The sequence below is a fragment of the Topomyia yanbarensis genome, chromosome 2, assembly GCF_030247195.1.
Source record: "Topomyia yanbarensis strain Yona2022 chromosome 2, ASM3024719v1, whole genome shotgun sequence".
Lineage (NCBI taxonomy): Eukaryota > Metazoa > Arthropoda > Insecta > Diptera > Culicidae > Topomyia > Topomyia yanbarensis.
This window is the reverse complement of record NC_080671.1, coordinates 147,841,964-147,864,231: the sequence shown is the minus strand read 5'-3', so window position 1 is coordinate 147,864,231 and position 22,268 is coordinate 147,841,964. Positions and strand designations below refer to the sequence as shown.

Here is a 22,268-nt window from a genome sequence, read left to right as displayed (position 1 = left end):
GTCTCCTTCTAAGGCACCCACCTTAGCTAAGGAGTCTGCCTTCTCATTGCCCGGAATGGAGCAATGAGAAGGGACCCATACCATCAGTAGCTCCCGTATTTTCCCCAAAAAATACGAGGAGTGCTTGCCATGTTTCATCGAGCGAATAGCGTCAATGGAACTGAGGCTATCCGAAACGATGAAATAATGGCTTGCGGGTAATGTTTCAATGACTCCAAGGGTATACTGAATGGCAGCTAGTTCTGCGGCGTAAACTGAAGCAGGGTCACTGAGTTTGTAGGAGGCGGTGAACTTTTGATTGAAAATACCGAAGCCAGTGGACCCTTCGAGGTTTGATCCGTCAGTATAAAACATCTTAGAACAGTCGACTTCTCGGAATTTATTATAAAAAATGTTTGGAACCACTTGTGGGCGTATGTGGTCCGGAATTCCACTAATCTCGTCTTTCATGGATGTGTCGAAGAAAACAGTAGATTCAGAAGTATTTATGAAATGCACACGGTTGGGATTGTAAGAAGAAGGGTTAATATTCTGCGCCATGTAGTCAAAGTACAGTGACATGAAACGGGTCTGAGAATTGAGCTCAACAAGCCTTTCGAAATTTTCAATCACGACCGGGTTCAAGATATCGCATCGAATGAGCAATCGATATGAGAGTTCCCAAAATCGATTTTTCAACGGGAGAACGCCCGACAGCACTTCGAGACTCATCGTATGGGTCGACTGCATGCACCCTAAGGCGATACGCAAACAACGATACTGAATTCTTTCGAGTTTGATGAAATGTATGTTCGCGGCGGAGCGAAAGCAGAAGCATCCGTATTCCATTACCGACAGTATCGTTGTTTGATACAACCTAATTAGGTCTCCTGGGTGGGCACCCCACCATGTTCCGGTTATTGTACGAAGAAAGTTGATCCTTTGCTGGCATTTCTGTTTCAGATACCGAATATGGCATCCCCAAGTACCTTTCGAGTCGAACCAGACCCCTAGATATTTTACTGTGAAGACCTGAGCGATAGTTTGACCCATTAATAGAAGCTGTAGTTGTGCTGGTTCACGCTTCCTTGAAAATACAACTAGCTCAGTTTTCTCCGTGGAGAATTCGATACCCAGCTTAATAGCCCATGCAGACAAATTGTCCAAGGTATTCTGTAATGGTCCTTGTAGATCGACAGCTTTGGATCCCGTAACAGACACCACGCCATCGTCTGCAAGTTGCCTTAGCGTGCAGGAATTGTCAAGACATTCATCAATGTCGTTGACGTAGAAATTGTATAACAGGGGGCTTAGACATGAGCCCTGGGGAAGGCCCATGTAGCTAAATCGTGATGTCGATAAGTCACCATGCGAAAAATGCATGTGCTTTTCCGACAACAAGTTTAGTAAAAAGTTGTTTAAAGTCGCTGAAAGACCATGCTGGTGCAGCTTCTCTGAAAGAATGTTGATCGAAACTGAATCAAAAGCCCCCTTAATATCTAGGAACACTGATGCCATCTGCTCTTTGCTAGCATAGGCCATTTGAATTTCAGTTGAGAGCAACGCAAGACAATCGTTCGTCCCTTTGCCTTTGCGAAAGCCAAATTGTGTATCTGACAGTAAGCCATTTGCTTCGACCCAATTGTCGAGGCGGAATAGGATCATTTTCTCGAACAACTTCCGGATACAGGATAGCATTGCGATCGGACGGTACGAATTGTGGTCGGAGGCTGGTTTTCCTGGTTTTTGGATGGCGATGACCTTCACTTGTCTCCAATCGAGTGGGACAATGTTAGCCTCGAGAAACTTATTAAATAAGTTCAACAAGCGTCTCTTGGCAGAGTCAGGCAGATTCTTCAACAAGTTGAATTTGATTCTGTCTGGCCCCGGAGCTTTATTGTTACACGACAAGAGAGCAAGTGAGAACTCCACCATCGAAAAAGGTGTTTCGTTCGCGCTATCGTGAGGAGACGCGGCGCGGTAAATCTTCTGTGCCGGGGAGGAATCCGGACAAACCTTCTTGGCGAAATCGAATATCCAACGGTTTGAATATTTTGCACTCTCGTTAGTACTGTTTCGGTTTCGCAAACGCCGGGCCGTGCCCCAAAGAGTGCTCATCGATGTTTCTCTCGTTAGTCCGTCAACGAACCGGCGCCAGTAACTACGTTTCATGGCTTTCATCAAACTCTTCATTCGCGTTTCTAACGTCGCATATTGTCGATAGCTGGCGGGTAACCCGTCGTCCCGGAAGGTCTTATACGCGGCGGCCTTCTCCGCGTACACGTCTGAGCACTCTTTGTCCCACCACGGATTAAGAGAGCGTTTTTTTATGTTCGCGCCGGGTACTGGTTTAGTCTGAGCTTGATTCGCGCTGTCGAGAATCAAGCCAGCCAAAAAGCTGTACTCTTCCTCCGGAGGAAGTTCTTGGGTAGATTCGATGTTGTCGGATATCGCGGCAGCATAGCTCTTCCAATCGATATTTCGTGTGAGGTCATACGAAATATTGATTGATTTCAATGGCCTTGAACCGTTATTGATTGAGACTACAATCGGCAGATGGTCGCTGCCGTGGGGATCAGGAATTACCTTCCACGTGCAATTTAACCGCAGCGATGTTGAGCAAAGGGACAAGTCTAAGGCGCACATAATGCAAATGTATCGCAACTCAAATTATTTATTAAAATTTTGAAGGAATCGATTTTCGGGATGATACTTCTGCAATTCCACTGTAGAACAGTGATCAAATCCGTGACCTCGTTCGATGAGTTAGCCATCGAAGGATACAATCGCTGAGAGGAGGGGCCATTTAGCAGTCAACTGCTTCAAAAATGTTCTCACTGTAGGGAGAAAAGCTAACATAAGACTTTTAATAGGATCAGTAATATTGAAAGTTTTTATTATCCAGTCCACAATGTCCGAGAGTTTGATAATTCCAGTGCTGTGATTACTCTCGAACTGAAACAAAGGAACACTTGGGCTTTTTGATGTTCCTGGAAGTGCTGGGAACTCCTTCTCTGAGCTTAATCCTCCGAGACCAGGAGCTAACTGCTTCGGTTTGGTTGCAACACTTCCAATAGATGTCACTTTCGGAGCCCCGTCAAGGGACACCTTCTGGCCTTTACAAGGAACTTTACGAGAGGAAATGTTCCTCCTCTTCCTATAAATTCTAGGCACCCTAGTAGATGTTCCCTCTTGTGGGTTACCAGCCTCGCCCTCGTCAGGAGGCAAGTGAGTATAGATGTTTGCTGAGGATGGTGGCGTAGCATTCTTTAACATTTCTGCGAAAGAATGTTTGGATCGTCCCGCAAGGGAACGTTTCAGTTTATCCCCGCGTAGTTTGTACGCGGGACATGCCGAGATATCATGCAGACTCTCCGCACAGTAAGGACACTTTTCGGCTTGCCTACTACACGAATCATCTAGATGATTCTCCCCGCATTTTCCACAGCGGGCCTTATTGCTACAATGGGTGGCTGTGTGACTCAGTTGTTTACACTTTGTGCAATTCATGACCCGCGGCACAAACATACGCACAGGCAGACGAACCTTGTGCAAGAGGACGAAATTTGGCAAAGCGGTACCAGCGAAGGTCACCCGATAAGAGTTTGATTGGGGGTACGTTTTTGAACCATCCCCCGCAACTACTACTGAGTGCAAACGTTTGCACTCAAGTATTTTAACTGGCTGAAGTAAGCGGTCTCTGAATCGGCCAACCCCGTACTTCAGCAGATCCTCGCACGTCAAACTCTCATCGGTTACGACGCCTTCGGATTGTACTCTTACAGCCGGAATATACACGTTATAATCCCGCGTAAAGTGCTCACAGCAAGCAATATCGTTTGCCTGCTTTGAGTTGGCTAGCAACACCCTTATCTTGTCCGAGCGGACCTTTGAAATTTCGGTCACAGCCGAGAACCGTTCCGTCAGGTCTCTAGAAATCTGAAGAAGATTCAGTGATTTAGTCTTGGGCCGAAAGAAGACCACAAATGGACCAGTTGAGAGTTCTGGATAGCATTTGGGCCGGGGGGGAGCCTTAGAAGTTGAACCCGATTCAACTTCCATTTGACCATCCGGAGAGGGAACCATAGAAAACGTCAACGCACGGGGTCAGAGCCCGCGCAGACGGAAGAAAGCAATAAATGTGTTACAAATGACAAAAACCACTTAGCTTTAAACTGGTGTCCAACGACGAACCGATCCAGCTTATATAGCTGGCTATTGTTTAATCCTCACACGCGAACAAAAGACTGAGGACCGAACCGAACTGGCAAAATTACCTTGAATGCGGATTAACACTATTCTTTATCGTCTCACACAGCACTACGGACTAGAAAAAACAACCTCTGTCTCGATGAAGAGCTCGAAAACGAATGGAAGCTTAGACTTGTAGTTACTCGATGAACAAAAAAAATAGAAAAAAGTTCGAGTTTCGGAAAATGACGTCATGAAAATCAAAAAATCTCAAATTTTACTGTAAAATTCGCTCACTTTTTTTCAAAATAATAGGGAGAAAATTTTTTTATTCCGTTTGATGTGGTTCATTGACAGTCTACACATATTGTGCATTCTCATAAAAAATCAAGTCAATTCGTTGATTTGTTTTTGAGTTATCGTGTTCGCCAATTTGAAAAACGTTATTAAAGTTGCCGTTAGATTAAAAACATGTGTTTTAGCAAATACGCGCGAGGCATGCATGGCTGTTTAACACAAAAGAAGTTTAGCGTGGCCACCGAGATTGCGGAAGACTATTCTAGAGGTTCCATACTTAAGCGAACAAAAAAAAGTCGATTCTTTTTGTCCACTACACCAGACGCCCTTCTTAAGCAATACGCAAACAACTGCAATTGATAAAAATCAGGGGAAAATTTCGTTTCAAATGCTTTTGAGCTTTGAAAAGTAGATCGTCTTGAAATCGTTGTCCATTAACAGTATTTGCCCAACAATGCAAACATTTTTCTCGCAAACATCCAGCTTGTTTTCGTTATGACGAGATAATTTTATTAGAATCATATCACAGCCACCCCGATGAATTGTCCGAAAGCGTGGGAATGGTCGGAGAATGGATTAGTCTATCCTGAAATGTTGGATGATTGAACAGTATTTATTTGTTTACTCGGCTATTCCGATTTCAGATAAAATCAATAGTACATATGCCCATATGTCAATAGATTAGTTATGAGTAAGCTGACCAACTCTGACAAAAAGTGCGTACACCATTCTATAACGAAGCGGGATCGATATAAGGTACATAGTCCGCATGGTTTATGAATTTTTTCGTCAGAGTTGGTCAGCATAGTTATGTGAAACTTGGGAATTCGTTGAAAAGCTACACCTAAAACATTTCACGCAAGTTTTTAATCGAATGCATCACAAAATTTTATGCTGTCAGGAAGTGGAACTCTCTAACCATAATATGCACTCTACAAGATCTGCTTCAAACGCGATGTTGAAAAATATGACCTCGAATATTTAGCACTGAGTGCTACACTAGCTAGTAAGCGCCAACGCCTAGTCCAATGGCCCACTGCATTCAACTAGAACAGTATAATTTTTACGGCGTATCGAGTATAATTCTACCATAACTTTCACTCTTGACTGATTTATGTTTTACTGTTGCCCTCGTTTTAAGCGAAATATTACTGTGAGCTTTAGTTTCAGTTTCTAAGCAAGCAGCTGACACAACCCTAACGGACGATAATCGCCATTTCGCATACATCATTCCTTTACTTCGGAAGAAAAGGGGAAAAATTGAGCATTGTAAAAAAGTAGTACTTTACCTTCGCGCTATGGTACAGTGATGGATATTCGTTAGGCAGCACCCTGTTTCTCCGTCACTATCAAACACTACACTGAATATGAATCTTTTTTGGATTCCAATCATATATGTATTAATTATATTTAATATTATTATGTAGGGGAACCCGGGGCTATTAAGACAGTGGGGGTAATTCGGACCCCCTCGATTTCTCCGAAAATAGCAAGACTTTCTAACTATCGTACATATTCGTGGAACCGCTATTCTGAAACATTAATTTTGAGAGCTGAAGTTAATTCTTTGTTCTTTTTAGAAAAAAGATACAACGTGTTTCGTTGTTTTCGCCATTCTCAAAACATTCTCATTATAATGGAAAAACCGCAATTTAAGCAACAAATAAAACTACAAGGGGCAGCCCTATGAGGTTGCACGAGCTGTAGACGTAGGACTATACTACTTAATGTAAAATATTTATTTCTTACGTATGGTTTAATCACAACTAATCAACATCGAATATTACATATACATACATTACATATTAAACTTATTTAAGAAGATCTGAAGAAAGAAGATAGAAAACTGTGACCGAACTAAAATCTGGAACTAAATCTTTATAGCATAAGATTGGCTTGTAAAAACTTTTCGATTGTGTGTGGTAAAAAACCCGGACCAGTGAAGAAAAATCAAATTTTAGACAATATAATCACATTTCATGTATAGACCAAGCATTCTAGTTACAAATATAGCGAATGCAGTGGTCTTAATCATATATCGACACTATAAATATACAAGAATCGAAAACAATTTTATACATGGACAAGATTCGTTTTTGCAACGGTTTTTCAAGTGGCAGTGTATTCATATATAAATAGGCTTTGTAGTATGTACCTATTAGTAGAATCAAAATACTACTGACCTGCGTCGTCTGCCGCTCAACAGGCAACTGAGCTGCTCTGTTTGTTTTTGAAGTAGAATACTTCTAACGTTTCAATATGGGGTCTCGTTTCAAAAATTTCAGTTGAGAAATTTTCCCAGGTTTGAAATGCGAGTATCTTCCGTTCTACTGGACGAAATCGCAATATTTTTGCACTATCTGATCGGAAATTTGTGCACGTATATCGTATTAAATTTCGGAATTACTGCGACTACTATAAATAAACCAAAACAAGGATTTTCAGAAAATCCTTCGGAAACAGCGAGGAAAATGCGCAATTTGTCAGCATATCCCACGCAGAGCCGTCAAAAAGGAGCATGTAAGCGTTTCATTACATACGGGAATGTTATATATACAGGTCACGCGAGCTTGTTTTGTATCAGTGGGTGCTCGCTTACCACACGAGCAACATGCTCGTCCGGACGGTACAATGAGCGGTATCATGTTTGCGTTCCCGTACCAAGCGTCATCGCCAGGTTCTTCGTGATAAAATCTAGGGAATCACCAAATCTGCCAGTCGGCGTCTGGCTCGTCGTGGTGATGTAAAATGCATCTCCAATTTAATCTACGAATGCTGATGGTGTGCAGAAAAATGTCATCCGAGATGCCGTGACCTACACTGAACACGCCAAGCGCAAAACCGCAATGAATGTCGTCTATACTCTGAAGCGGCAGGGACGCACTTTGTATGGATTTGGAAGTTGAAAAGGTATTTTTTTTTTTTTTTTTTTTATTTCGATTATAGAGGTTTTAACCTTAAGGTCATTCGCCTCTTCGGGTTTGAAAAATCTCTTGAAAAGGTAGAACTCACTTGTATCATTATAAAAAAGGCCCTTTTCAGAGCCACCAAAATCATTTCAAAGAATGAGTTTGCATTTTCTGTTTCATGGACTGTTTCTCCCTGGAGAGCTATTTGGGTTAAACCCTAAATTATGATTTATTTCAGTACGCAAATTGCAAATATGGTCAGAAACAAACTGGAGTGAAGTGAATTTTTACTAGGCGCATTCAAAAAAGGTTTCAATTCTCAAACATTTTACAAAGGTGCCGTATTACATTACTCTCTTTACCCTTAGTGTTCGATAATCTCCGTATTGGAAACACAATTTCAATTTTGTTCTTTATCAAAAATATGTGGTCGACCAACCAAGGGGTGGAGCTACGACGAACACATTGAGGACAACACAAAAAAGGACGAGCTTACGTTGTGCTGTAGTCAGGTATAAAAACTCAGCATGCTGTTGCTTACGCTCAGTTCGTTTCCAGCATCAGCATGCAGCGGTTCGTTTGTAGCATGTTCCGCGAAATTCAAACCGCCGTCCATTTGCTGCTGTCACAGAAGAGTTGGCCAAGCACGCCGTCTTCGATGGCACCAAAACTGTTACCATATACACCAGCACCAAGTAAATTTCGAAAACTGCCCAAAGAAAAGGCCCTTTTCAGGGCCATCAATTTATCGACAAAGAATGAAATTGAAGTTTTGTTATTACAAGCATCAGCTTGTCAAGAGCGTTGGACGGTAAGTGAGCCACTTGTGAACAATACCGTCGCTTTCACTAGAATGGCACAAAATGAAAAGTTATTTGTGATTTATAGACAGTTTAGTGTAATGATTCAATTTACAAAAATCGAACGTTTCGATATAGGGGCTCCGTTTCAAAATTTTCGGCCAGAATGCTGCCTGTTTTTTCAAACGTGAAAATCTGCTGTTGTATTGAATGAAAACCTTCGATTTTTGCGCTGATTGGAAATAGTTGTGACTAATTCTGTAGAATGTACAATTACTGAAAATAACGGATTTTGTGAAAGCAGTGGTTGGTCCATACAATTCGATTCCAAGCCAGACTAGTTTTCGTTGGAAGGTCCACCTCTGACAATAGAAGTAAACTATTTTACTATGAATTCAACTACAACTTCCTTGAAAACAGCACAGCTAAAAAACTTTTGGGAAAAACGCGCAAACCTAAATTTTTCACTATAATGGAAACTGCCTGTGCCCAGCCGCACAGCATCATCAAGATTGATAGTAATTCAAGCCGGGAGGAAAGAGGTTGTAAGGCAATGGAAAACGAAAATTTCATTTATATCTTACTGGAATATAATTGGCTGGTCCTGAAAAGAACTTGTTGGTTTGTGGTTTATTTTGGGTCACAATTTAGGCCTGCTCGATTGCTGATAGCTGTGAATTTCTCGCAGGGCGACAGTTTCTGTTCAGTAGTGATGAGGCTTCCTAACGCCAACCGTGACTGGGGCACTTTTACACGGCCTTCGTTGCTTACTGCTTGCGGGGAGGCTTTCCTCCGGTGGACTTACGAGCGGTATGTTTGGTACGGGCCATTTATCAACAAAGAATCGAATTGAAATTTTGTTATTACAAGCATCCGAAAGTAGCTTGCCAAGAGCGTTCGATGGCAAGTGAGCTACTTGTGAACAATATCGTAGATTTCACGTAGAATGACATAAAATAAAAAGTTATCATTTGTGTGTTTGTTTACAGTTTCGTGTTTACTAGGCGCATTCAAAAAAGGTTTCAATTCTCAAACATTTTACCAAGGTGCCATATTACATTACTCTTTTTACCCTGAGTGTTCGATAACCTCCGTATTGGAAACACAATTTCAATTTTGTTCTTTATCAAAAATATGTGGTCGACCAACCAAGGGGTGGAGCTACGACGAACACATATTGAGGACAACACAAAAAAGGACGAGCTTACATTGTGCTGTAGTCAGGTATAAAAACTCAGCATGCTGTTGTTCACGATCAGTTCGCTTGCAGCATCAGCATGCAGCAGTTCGTTTGCAGCGTCTCCCGCAAAATTCAAACCACCGTCCATTTGCTGCTGTCAGAAGAGTTGGCCAAGCACGCCGTCTTCGATGGCACCAAAACTGTTACCATATACACCAGCACCAAGTAAATTTCGAAAACTGCCCAAAGAAAAGGCCCTTTTCAGGGCCATCAATTTATCGACAAAGAATCGAATTGAAATTTTATTACAAGCATCAGAAAGTGGCTTGCCAAGAGCGTTGGATGGTAAGTGAGCCACTTGTGAACAATATCGTCGCTTTCAAGTAGAATGGCACAAAATAAAAAAGTTATTTGTGTGATTTGTAGACAGGTTAGTGTAATGATTCAATTTACAAAAATCGAACGTTTTCTAACATTTCGATATAGGTGCTCCGTTTCAAAATTTTCGGCCAGAATGTTGCCTGTTTTTCTAAAAGTGAAAATCTGCTATTGTACTGAATGAAAATCTTCGATTTTTGCGCTGATTGGAAATAGTTGTGACTAATTCTGTAGAATGTACAATTACTGAAAATAACAGATTTTGTGAAAGCAGTGGTTGGTCCATACAATTCGATTCCAAGCGAGCCAGACTAGTTTTCGTTGGAAGGTCCATCTCTGACAACAGAAATAAACTATTTTATTTTGAATTCAACTACAACTTCCTTGAAAACAGCACAGCTAAAAAACTTTAGGGAAAAACGCGTAAACCTAAATTTTCCACTATAATAAAAACTAGTGCCCCCGCCGCACAGCATCATCAAGATTGATAGTTATTCAAGCCGGGTAGGAAAGGGGGTGGGAGGTTGTAAGGTAATGGAAAATTTCATTTATAATAATAATACTTTATAATTGGCTGGTCCTGAAAACAACTTGTTGGTTTGTGGTTTATTTTGGGTCACAATTTAGGCCCGCTCGATTTCTGATAGCTGTGAATTTCTCGCAGGGCGACTGTTTCTGTTCGGTAGCGATGGGGCTTCTTAACGCTAACCGTGACTGGGGCACTTTTACACGGCCTTCGTTGCCAACCAGCCTCTGTCAAGGACGACGTCTCTGTACAGCCAGCATCACTGCCATGAAAGGCAAAACATTGATTTTGAGCCGAATGATTAGAAGCTGTATTTAGTTACAAAATGTCGATTAAATTAAATTATTAAATCATCCCACAAGATGCAAAACGTCGTGTGAAATGCTTGAATATCGAGCATAGTGCCGAACATAATTCTTTGGGGCTTTATAGCTATAACGCCCCATATATGTCGGTCGCTGTCAAACTCCATATGATGGTATAGGGTTGCCAGGGAGTTGTTGCCAACTGCTTGCGGGGAGCCTTTCCTCCGGTGGACTTACGGTTTGTTTGGTACAGGTCATGTGGCGAAAAATGCTGATCTGCTACTTCTCTGATGCTGGTAGTAGGACGACGGTCAAACGCTCGTTTGCGTGCCTTCATTCATAAAAGTTCAACAATATTTTCAAAGAATGTTGCAAATTGTCAACTTGATAATTCCAAAAATACTCCAAATAAACTATGAATGTGCTAAAGTCGACAAAATCGCATAGAAATTGCTTATTCCAGAGCAGAATTTACCGGTCTAAAATGTATTCTACTTCACTCCGGTTATGTCTCTGACATTACCTACCCATCTTTTTTTTTTATTTACGCAACTTAAAAAAAAAATTTCATTCGTCACGTCAATTCAGAATAAAATTTACATTTCATTGAGTATAATGTCTTAAAAACTAAATTTTATCTAGCAATGACAATTCTTTTAAAAAGTTAATTATTTTTTCTTCGTTTTCAGGGTGAAGTATTTCTCCTAGAGCCATGTTTCCGAGATGTTGGTCCCTGCTCTGTTGGTATCGTTGACAGTCAAGGAGCTGGTGTCGCACGGTGAGGTCCTCTCCGCAGCACTGTGGTTTCTCTTCTTTGTTGATGATGAAGCTGTGCGTCAGTTTCGTGTGCTATACGTAGACGGGTAACTGCCGTCTGTTCTGAAGTATTAGGCATGTCCTTCCAGGGTAGAGTTGTCGACTTAATAATTCTTGTGAAAGTGTTGCATTTCCCCCATTCTATTTCCTAAGCTTGTCGGAGTTTAGAATGGACTGATTTAACAAAATCCTTCACCGGTACTGGAATATCGGTGCACTCATTCGTTCGTCCTTGGGCGGCTAGGAAATCGGCTCTTTCGTTCTCTGATATGCCCGAGTGGCTGGGCACCCAGCAGAATGTGACGTTCTTTTTAGTGGAAGCATCTTCCACCGCTTGTATCCACGGATGCCGGGTTTTTCCATGGTCGATCGCCTGTATGCAGCTTGCAGAATCGCTGAAGATGACAGAATGTCCTGAGGTCGGGGCATTTTCGGTGACTGTCAATGCCTCGGCCGAAAATATGGTGCAGCAGTCAGGTATACGCATGGAGATGTCAATATTTTCGCCGTGCACTCCCAGTCCAACACTGTCTTTGTCCAGGAAGCCGTCGGTGAAAAACTGAACTGATGTCGAATATTGCCTCGTTTGTGTCTCCCTGAAGATGGCCTGTATCTTAGATGGGGCTTCATGAGCTCGTAGTTCATTCTTGAGGCTCCAGTCGATTTTGGGTTCAACCGCGTCCCAAGCTCGGTCACTGACTCGTTTAAGCGAACTAATAGTAGCTATTTGAGAAGTTGTCAATTGTTCCAAGCATTCCGATGCACGTCTAACCATCGGGCAGATCATTGCCTCTTCAACAGGTCGTTTTTCCAGCCAACTACACGCTTTGTTGACAAGTCGACCGGTCATGAGGTGTTTGAACGGAAGCTGTCCGCTTTCAGCAAGCAGCGAAAGGATGGGGCTGGTTCTAAGTGCTCTTGAGATGGATCTGATGGCGGTATGATAAACAGGTTGAAGCCGTTCTATTATTTTTTCTCCACCTCGACTGTAAAGCCCAAAACCATGGAAGATTTTGGCTATAAGAAGACTGTCGCAGATTCTGAACAGTGTTTGACGGTTGCCGCCTGCGTACCTTCTACTAATTGCTTTTATTATACTCAATCGGTTTTGGCACTCTTTGACTAGAATCTCGGCGTGTTTCGTGAATTTCAGTTTGGCATCTACTTGTACTACAAGGACTCGGGCGCTTGGAACTTTTTCAATGGTAACATCCTCAGTTTCAAGGTTTGGCACGTTTTTGTGTCTACCACCGTTGCATATGTGGAGTAGCTTGGATTTTGTGATCGAGAACTGTAGTCCATGCTGTTCAGCCCAGGTCAGCACATTGTTAAGCGCAGCTTGCGCTTTTAGTCGAACGGCTCGAGCAAAACTCCCTATAGCGATGAGGATCAAGTCATCGGCATACAGCAATATTTCAATGTTTTCCGGGATGTGTTTACAGATCGAGCTGATTGCAATATTGAATAGTGTTGGTGAAATAACTGAGCCTTGTGGTATGCCGTTTTCTAGTAGTCGCCGATCTGAAAGAGAACCGTCAACGAATACTCTGAAACTTCTGTCGTCCAGGAAACTGTGGGCGTATTTCAACATCCTGCTCCCCACGTTCCATTCGTTGAGAGTAGTAATAATCGGGTGTCTCCAGGTTCTGTCAAATGCTTTGGATAGATCAAGCATTATTAGCGTGCATGCCAGATTCAAGTGTATCTTCTAGAATTGTTTCCAATTGGGCTAGATGGCTGTCAACTCATTTGCCTGGCCGAAAGGCAAACTGCCGGTTTCCAATTCGATTGTTATTTTCAATTTCCTGGATCAATCGCCTATTGATCATGCGCTCTAGGATCTTCCCGACACAGCTCGTTAGCGATATCGGTCTGTATTCGTCCGCTTCGGTACTTTCTTTTCCGGGTTTCTTGATGGGTATTACTGTGGCTTCTTTCCACTCATCGGGAACGATACCGCAACTTCAGACGCTGTTGTATATGTCAAGCAGAATCACCTTTGCTCTTGTGGGAAGATGCTTCAAAAGTGGATACCCTATTCGATCGGGGCCTTCTGATAGCCCGGCAGCCTTGTTGAGTGCCCAATTTAATTCTCTGAAGCTAAAATTGGCATCCAACGGCGATGGCGCTACGTCGAGGTCGGGCATATTTTTCTCCTCTTCAACTTTCCGTTCCTGAAAATCTTTGGAGTAGCCATCAGTAGCCGAAACTGCTGCAAAGTGATCGGCAAGTGAATCGGCCATTTCAGCAGGTACATCGGTGAATATGCCGTCTACTCGTAAGTATTTTTTGTTGTTCCACCTTTTACCGCTAAGAGCATCGATTTTTTCCCATATCTTCTTGGAATTTGTGGCCGGATTGATTTCTTCGACGACTGAGCTGCTCTGGCGAAATCTGTCCGTTTAAATAGTCTATGATGACGTCATTCATAGAAGCGCAGTGCGCTAGGTACACGAATCTGTCGTACTGGAGTAGGGAAGCGCTATCTTCTGTCTGTAAATGCACGATATTGTGACTAGGTTGCTCATTATTTAAATTTTTAATGCCATGATATCAAAAATCTTTGGGTTTATCTATTGCAATCTATTCTTAGAATTATTTCGGGGCGATATACGCAAAAAAATTGAAAATTTATCGTGAGATGGTTGAATTATATGCTTTTAAAATTGGACCACTTTTCGTTACATACCATTTTTGTAGAATTTGCAACGTGCACCCCTATATCGAAAACAAAGACGTGTAAAGCAAGTGTCTCTTGTAACTACTTCATAGGTAAACATAATTTCATCGTAAAAAAATTAAAGAAAAATGACCGTTTGAGCCCCGTAGGAAGGTCCGAATTATCCCTACATTGTAGAAAGCTGAAAAAACGTAGAGGTTTGCAAATCGTTGCCTAGCGCTGCCATTGAGTGATGCAAATGATCTTTTTATGGCAACAAAATGTAGCTGAGGTTTCAAACTAACAATTAGGACTTTTTACCGGTAATTTTTTCGCATCTATCCACCTTAAAGGGCAATTTGCTTAAGTAGGTCCGAATAGCCCCGGGTTCCCCTATTGTAAGGAAAAATTTACACGAGATAATTTAATTTAATAATTTAAAATTATTACCAAATTGAAATAATAGATTAGAATCATTAAAAGTTGGAAATTGTTTAAAAAAAAATGATTCCAACATTTAACAATATTCGAACTTGTTTGAGAGTCTCTGGCGTGTGTCCCTTCAGTGCTGATTTATTTCTCCTGAGGCAAGATTTGTCACAGATCGACCCGACCATTAACAAAACTAGTCCATTAGCATAAAATTTGCTGCAGATGTAAGCCTCCCTGAAGACGTCAAACCGCAACCCAAGGCGAGTGCACGATCTGATTCGAATAAGCGGTAAAGCCGTAAACGCCGATCAACCCAAATTTGGAACGTCGGACCTATTCCACAGTAAAAGATGCATTGGAGGAAGAGAAAAATCAAATCCTTACGTACGCTGGCGGAGGAAAAAAGCAGCGAGTGCTGGTAAAAAGTTTAATAAAGCTGCCGAAACTAAGTCCAAAAAGGTTAAAAAGACTAAAAAGTGAAAAAAATACATATGTGCTCAAGAGTTGTATCTTCATGACACCGCAAACCGTTTCTAACCAGAATGAGTAGAGAAATTCCCAAATCAAAACTTGGCCAACCAGACCCGGTCTCCCCTAAATCAAAAACTCGGCGTGCGTTGCTATACAAACCAGCATTGGAACGTGAATGTGGTGGTAATCCTATGATAGTTGTATTGAAGAAACGTATGTACGTATGGCTAGACATGAAGTGATTTTATATGCTTGCAAAAATTGCAAGCGGCATGTCGTTTGCAATTATTGCAAGAGATTTTTGTTTTAGGTATAGGATTGAGCACTTATTATAAGCTGCTGCGATTGCAATCTGTAGACATAAGTAGCGAATTATGTAGCGCGAGTGTATTGATATTCGACCACGTTCAAATCAAACGTCGCGTTTTACTTATAACCGCATCAGATAATCTAGCGTTCTACCAAAACAAAAACATGTACAATTATTCAGTCGGTAGCATGACAAGAATCAAATAATCTACATGCATCCCTACCAATAACCGGCTATAAAATTAATTGAACATCCAATAAATCTTTTAAGCAGTCTCGGTAGCCGGCTGACCAGAGCAAAGAGTACACGATAATGCTACTGGCACACGTACTTTCTTTACCAATAGATCTGCCTGGCCGGCTTCGGTATTGATCAGCATGCACGGATCAGAAGAAATTGCACAATGTGGATCAGCATGGTATTCCCAAGAACGTTTTGCAATCTCAATCGGTGCTGGTCAATAACGGAGTAGCATCACACGGGCGATCTCATATGCTTATACTTCTTTAGGACTAACTTAGTATAACCAGTAGTGAACATAACAATAAATAAATCGTGCGCGGAAGTGATTGCTTCGAATCGGCATTCTATTATTAGTTTAGAATCGGCATGTCGTTATACAAATGCTACGGAAATAACCTAGTTTCCATTCCTGTTTTCATATTATTTAGTACTGTTTATTGTTGATAAAAACCTTTTTCACTATGATATCGTTATACACAATTGATATTTGTGAAATGCCAACCTTTTTCAAAGCGAAATTAGACATTATGCTAATATTGATATTATAAGGAAAAAATTACACGAGAAATACGTAATAAATTTAATTTAAAATTATTACCAATTTTAAATAAAAGATTAGAATCATTGAAAGTTGGAAATCGTTTATAAAAAAAATGATTCCAACATTTAACAATATTCGAACTTAATCATTATACACGAAATTCCCACTATTTACAAGAATAGTACCTGGCACAAGAAAAAAAAAACTAAGACGCACTCAAATATCTTCTGTATAAGATTCAGCATTTTATTCAAACGATCGCCGGGTAAAATTAGCATCGACGTGATAGAAACCACGAAAAAATTCGACGGGTGATAGCAAAGTGAGCGTTACCGATTTATTAGAATATAAGCAATGCTCCTCATAGTCGGCTATACGGAGTTCAAGTTGCTTATTTGGCTAATCGTATTAATACAACAAATGATCACTTTCCCAAATTCTCAGCAGCTGGCAGCCCAGAGCAATTATTACATGATAACCATATTGGCACACTTACTAACAACTCTTCCCTTTCCGTGACACATATGGAGATGCAGAGGATTCCTCGGTTTCTAGCAGCGAAAGGTATCGGACTAACATTCCTTCCTTTCCCAGAAGATCTGCATTCGGACGTGGCCGGCGTCGGTATTGATCAGCATGCAGGGATCAATATAGATTGCACAATGTGGCTCATCAAGTTATTCCCTAGCATGCTGTTACAATGAACATTTTGCAACCTAATTTGGTTCTGGTCAATAACGAAGTAGCAACTACGGGCGATCTCTTATGCTTATACTTATGCTAACTTTAAATGATGATAAGAATAATCCGATGTTTCCTTTATCCTCGCGACATTGCACACTAGCTCGAGAGGTCTGTTGTTCACTTGGCTCAATTGTAGGTCTGACTCCGGCAGAAGTAGAAAGTTGACTGAACTATCTATTATTGTCATGCAACATGTCAAAAATTTGTTGTATCGATTTTGTTGGCTATTTTCGGCAAATTTGAGACTAAGAGAAACGAAAGCAATGAAATTGAAAGACGGATAGGTATTCTAGAGCGAATCAGTTATAAACTTAGAAAGGAAAACTAGAACTAGACAGGCTCATATGGGCATGATCGAAAGGAAATGTGAAGAATTTTTTGCCTTCTGCAAAGTAGGAGTTGGGCGTTTCACCCAAGTCTACCGCATGGTCTATGGTAGAACATAACTCATCATCATGTTTTACCGCCGACGCCGGCAAAAAATTCTTCACAAATCCTCGCCTAGAACGACCATGCGATCATTCTTCTCCCTTTCTGCTAGCATCAAGCCGTGACGTATGCATTCAATCGACACCAAGCTATCGGTGTCGCACCGATCCTATTGTGATTGAACTACTTATTTATTTTTTCGTTCCGCACACACGGATGGCTGATAGCAATTAATGACACAGCTCAGCTAGCAGAAATCGAATTTTTATCTACTTTTTTACCAACCAGTTTATATGTTACTATGTTTTAATTGCCGCAAGGTTCTACTGTATCGATTTTGTGAAGAATTTTTTGCCGGCGTCGGCGGTAAAACATGATGATGAGTTATGTTCTACCATAGACCATGCGGTAGACTTGGGTGAAACGCCCAACTCCTACTTTGTAGAAGGCAAAAAATTCTTCACATTTCCTTTCGATCATGCCCATATGAGCCTGCCTAGTTCTAGTTTTCCGTTCTAAGTTTATAACTGATTCGCTCTAGAATACCTATCCGTCTTTCAATTTCATTGCTTTCGTTTCTCTTAGTCTCAAATTTGCCGAAAATAGCCAACAAAATCGATACAGTAGAACCTTGCGGCAATTAAAACATAGTAACATGTCAAAAATTTGTTCTGATACACGGCGCCTGAAGACTTTCAGAGTTAAGTTGGCGACCATTCGATTGCGTTGCCCGGTTCAGTAGAGTCCGACATATCCTAGAATGTAATTTTTTTCAAATCGCATGATAGACGTATTAAAAGCATCAGCAGCACTTCAGAAGTGACTTGAAAATTTTCAAAATTATTTTGAAGGCTATTTGACCATGTTAATAATTTTTGGCGAATCCGGAATATGGTCCCAGCTAGCAGCTTATTTCAATTCATTATTCTGAAATGTGTCAAACAATTGTTTATTGGATATAATTTAAAGACCATATGGCCACTTGGTCAGTGTGGTATCCATTTCTTTTGCTGTAGTTCAGTTGTGCTCTTTTCCCGCAGTGCATTATTAATTTCTATTCTGCTTCTGGATGCTGTCGGGGATCAATAAAACACTCGGTAAATGTACTCTTCGTCAAATCTCGTTGGACGTCTCAAAGAGGACCGTTGTCGCAGGTTCCTGGACTCTCCTTCAAGTGGTACTGGATCGTCAGTAGTGGCTTCTTGTGTGTACACTGAAACCTCCATTTAAGAACTCTTTGTTTACGTAATATTCGATTTACGTAACTTTACAAACTAAATACGAAATAACGAACTCCTTTTGGAAAGTTTGAGTTCCTACATTACAGCATGAAGTTATGTATTCTTAATTAATTGTTACTATTATTATTTATTTATTGGGCTTTAACCACACAGGGTCATTCGCCATAAGAAAGGAGATAGTTGTAATACATTTCACTGATTTAGTTTTTCTTCTTTGAGATCAATTGGCTATTGAATTGATGAGGTGTTGAGCTCCGGAATGAAGGCAGCTTGCCAGGGCCGCGGGAGAGCCTCCCCAGCGCCCGGTTTTGGTATGTCAGTGGACCCACTGAACGATGGTGGTGGGTGACTTGTTTATTTGCGGTTAGTCGAGAGACCTCCCCAGCACCCGGTTCGGATGTGGCGGGAGGCCCGCTGAGCGTTCCTGATTGATGAGCTGGCAGATTGTCGCAGTCGAAGGGCCGCGGGAGAACCTCCTCAGCACCCAGTCCGGGTGTGGCGAAGGGCCCCACTGGGCGTTAATAGCAATTGGACTGGTGAATTGCGGTTGTAGAAGGGCCGCGGGAGAACCTCCCCAGCACCCGGTCCGGGCGGTGGCTGAGGGCCCGCTAGGCGGTGGTAGTAGTTGGGCTGACGGATTTCGATTGTAGAGGGGCCGCGGGAGAACCTCCCCAGCACCCGGTCCTGGCGGTGGCGGAGGGCCCGCTGGGCGGTGGTAGTAGTTGGGCTGACGGGTTGCCATTGTAGAAGGGCCGCGGGAGAACCTCCCCAGCACCCGGTCCGGGCGGTGGCGGAGGGCCCGCTGGGCGGTGGTGGTAGTTGGGCTGATGGGTTGCCATTGTAGAAGGGCCGCGGGAGAACCTCCCCAGCACCCGGTCCGAGTGTGGCGGAGGGCAGGCAGGGCGGTGGTAATAATAGTGCTGACGGATTGCAGTTGTAGAAGGGCCGCGGGAGAACCTCCCCAGCACCCGGTCCGGGTGTGGCGGAGGGCCCGCTGGGCGGTGGTAGTAATTGGGCTGGCAGATTGCGGTTGTAGGAGAGCCGCGGGAAAACCTCCCCAGCACCCGGTCCGGGCGGTGGCGGAGGGCCCGCAGGGCGGTGGTAGTAGTTGGGCTGACGGGTTGCCATTGTAGAAGGGCCGCGGGAGAACCTCGCCAGCACCCGGTCCGGGTGTGGCGGAGGGCCCGCTGGGCGGTGGTAGTAGTTGGTCTGACGGATTGCGGTTGTAGAAGAGCCGCGGGAGAACCTCCCCAGGACCCGGTCCGGGTGTGGCGGAGGGCCCGCTGAGCAGTAGTGGTAGTGGTTGCAGTAGAGGATGCCGTGAAGTTGGCCGGTTCGCGGTCTGTCTTAGATAGATTCGAGAAGATTGGCATCTTTCAGGAAGGCAAGTAGTGCCTCTTCGTGCACTGGGTCGTTTGCCAGTGTTTCTCGAATCGAGGAGGGCAAGTTATGATGTCGTCGTAGGTTGTCGAACTCCCTGTAGTTTATTAGTAGATGCTCCACCGTGAGTCTAATGCTGCAAGATGTACATATTGGAGGGTCGACGCGGGTAATGGTGTGAGCATGGGTGAGCCTCGTATGTCCCACGCGGAGGCGGGATAGCGCTCTTTGTTCAACTCGGTTTTCGCGGTCTGTCCACTTTTCGAGGTCTCCCTTTACTTTTTGAGGGTAGCCTCGGAGAGTCCTCCAGTGAGTGATGAAGTGCTCAGAGGTCTTCGCCTTGAATTCCCTGATGATGTCGGATGACGGTACCTCATTAGAGAACAGGGCGCGAGAGCGTCGGCCGAGCGCGGCCAATTGGTCAGCATCCTCGTTACCGCGGATTCCGTTGTGTCCGGGTACCCAGCATATGGTAGTTAATGAGTCACAGGATTGTTCTATGGCTTGGACATAGGGGTGCTTGGACTCCCCTGATTCCAGCGCTTTGATGACTGAGAGGGAATCGGAGAAGATCACTGTGGGTGTGTTTTCAGGTTTGTTGGTAACCGCAATGACGATGGCGGCGGCTTCCGCGGAGAACACGGAACACACGGAGAGTAGACGATGGGCGAGGCCCGCTCCGATTCCGCTCACGCCCGCGCCCACCCCCTCGCCAAGTTTCGAGCCGTCGGTGTAGATGTGCAGATGGTTTGAGTATTTTTGTTCGACCATCTGTAGGAATTTGGCTCTGGCAGCCCGGGGAGGATCTCCTGCTCTGGTGGATACAGCCAGACTGATGTCTATGTTTGGACCGCGCTCTTGCCAGGCGCGGTTGTTGACCCGATGTAGCTGGGCGACTGTGGGAAGAGGGGCATTGGCAAACATGGTGTGTATGCTCTTAGCTGTCTGTAGTAGATGGCATTCATCACCCGATATGTTTTCTAGGAACCCCATGGCTCGTCTTAGAACGGCTACTGCCACTGCCCACCGACAGGGAAGGACGCCGGTTTCGACGCAGGCAGCTTCGGCGGGGGTGCTTGGCAGCAGGTTTGAGGCTGATCTGATTGCTCCGTGATACAGCGGTGCGAGGGTATCGATTAAACCCTCCCAGTTACGACTGGTTATTTCAAGGCCATAGAACAGACGACTGTGGATGAGGGCCTGGCTGATGTTAAGTGCGCTTTGCCTGTTCCACCTTGGGTGTCTCGAGCTGATGGTGCGGACAAGACGTTTCCTGCTTTCGCAATCCTTTTTCACCCGTCGAAAGTGTGGAAGGAAAGTCATCTTACGGTCGATTATCACGCCAAGGATTTTTGGCTCTTTACGGAATGGTATTACTGTTCCAGCGAGTTTGACCGGCCGGTCGGTGGCTAAGTGGTAAGAGTTGCAACAGTGTGAAATAGCGCATTTTGGGGCGGAGATGCTGAAACCGACCGAGTTGGCCCACCGACCAACGGCGTTTACGGCAGCCTGCAGCTTCAATCGGGTGCGGCCGGTCGTTTTCCCGATCGCTACAAGAATCACGTCGTCTGCGTAGATGAATACGAATATGCCTTTCGGGAGCGTGGCAAAGAGGGAGTTCATGCTGACTAGGAATAGTGTAACTGCCAGCGCCGATCCTTGGGGTACCCCGTTTGCCTCCCAAAATAGGTCCGATTGGTTTCCTCCGATACCCACCCTGAAGCTTCGATCACTAAGGTATTGTTTTATGAAGCAGCCGAGGTTTCCGCGGATGCCCCATTGATGCAGCTGGTGAAGCACTCCTTCGCGCCATACAGTGTTGTATGCCTTGGCGAGATCAAGGATGGCAATGTCCGCATGAAGGTCGTTGGCTATGGCGTCGCTTAAAATTTCGCCGAGGCAGCCTAAATGAACACTTGTACCGAGTCCCTTTCGGAAAGCGAACTGCCGACGATCAAGAAGATCTTGTTCCTCGAGGAGGGTTAACAGGCGTCTGTTCACCATTTTTTCCATCGTTTTCCCAATGCAGGGGAGGAGACTGATGGGTCGGAAGTCATTCGAGCTTCTGGTTCCTTCGCATTTCTTCGGGATGGGGATCATGAGGGCGGTTCTCCAGTTGTTTGGTAGAGGCTCGCCTCCCCAGATCCTGTTGAATCTGTCTAGTAGCGCTCGCTTGGCAACTGGAGGTAGATGTCTTAACAGGGGATAACCGACGTCGTCGAGTCCGGCAGAGTTGCCTTTTGCTGTTCTTAGTGCAGTGGCAAGTTCCACCCCGGAGAAAGGTATGTTGTAATTTTGACTCGCATCTGGCGTGAAGATTGTAGGAGTAGCTTCTGTGGCCGTCTTCGTTTTGAGAAAGGAGGGTGGGAGGGAAGAGTCTCCCGAGATCAATGCGAACTGCTTCCCGATTTCGTTTGCAATTTCGGAAGGTTCAACT

At 43.7% G+C, this 22,268-nt stretch overlaps 2 protein-coding genes across 2 annotated transcripts in view; one reads left to right on the top strand and one right to left on the bottom strand.

Moving 5' to 3' along the window:
• The window catches only part of LOC131681668 (cyclic nucleotide-gated cation channel subunit A), a 651,507-nt gene that overhangs the window by 148,054 nt on the left and 481,185 nt on the right, over positions 1-22,268 (top strand). The gene's annotated exons all lie outside the window — the stretch shown is intronic.
• On the bottom strand, positions 11,530-12,972 carry LOC131679836 (uncharacterized). The gene has a single exon (XM_058960585.1). It carries the CDS (start codon positions 12,970-12,972, stop codon positions 11,530-11,532), a length of 1,443 nt encoding a protein of 480 aa, XP_058816568.1.

Bases quoted from the DNA above. Each gene is read 5' to 3' on its own strand.
- LOC131679836 (XM_058960585.1), bottom strand. From the start codon at position 12,972: ATGTTGAAATACGCCCACAGTTTCCTGGACGACAGAAGTTTCAGAGTA.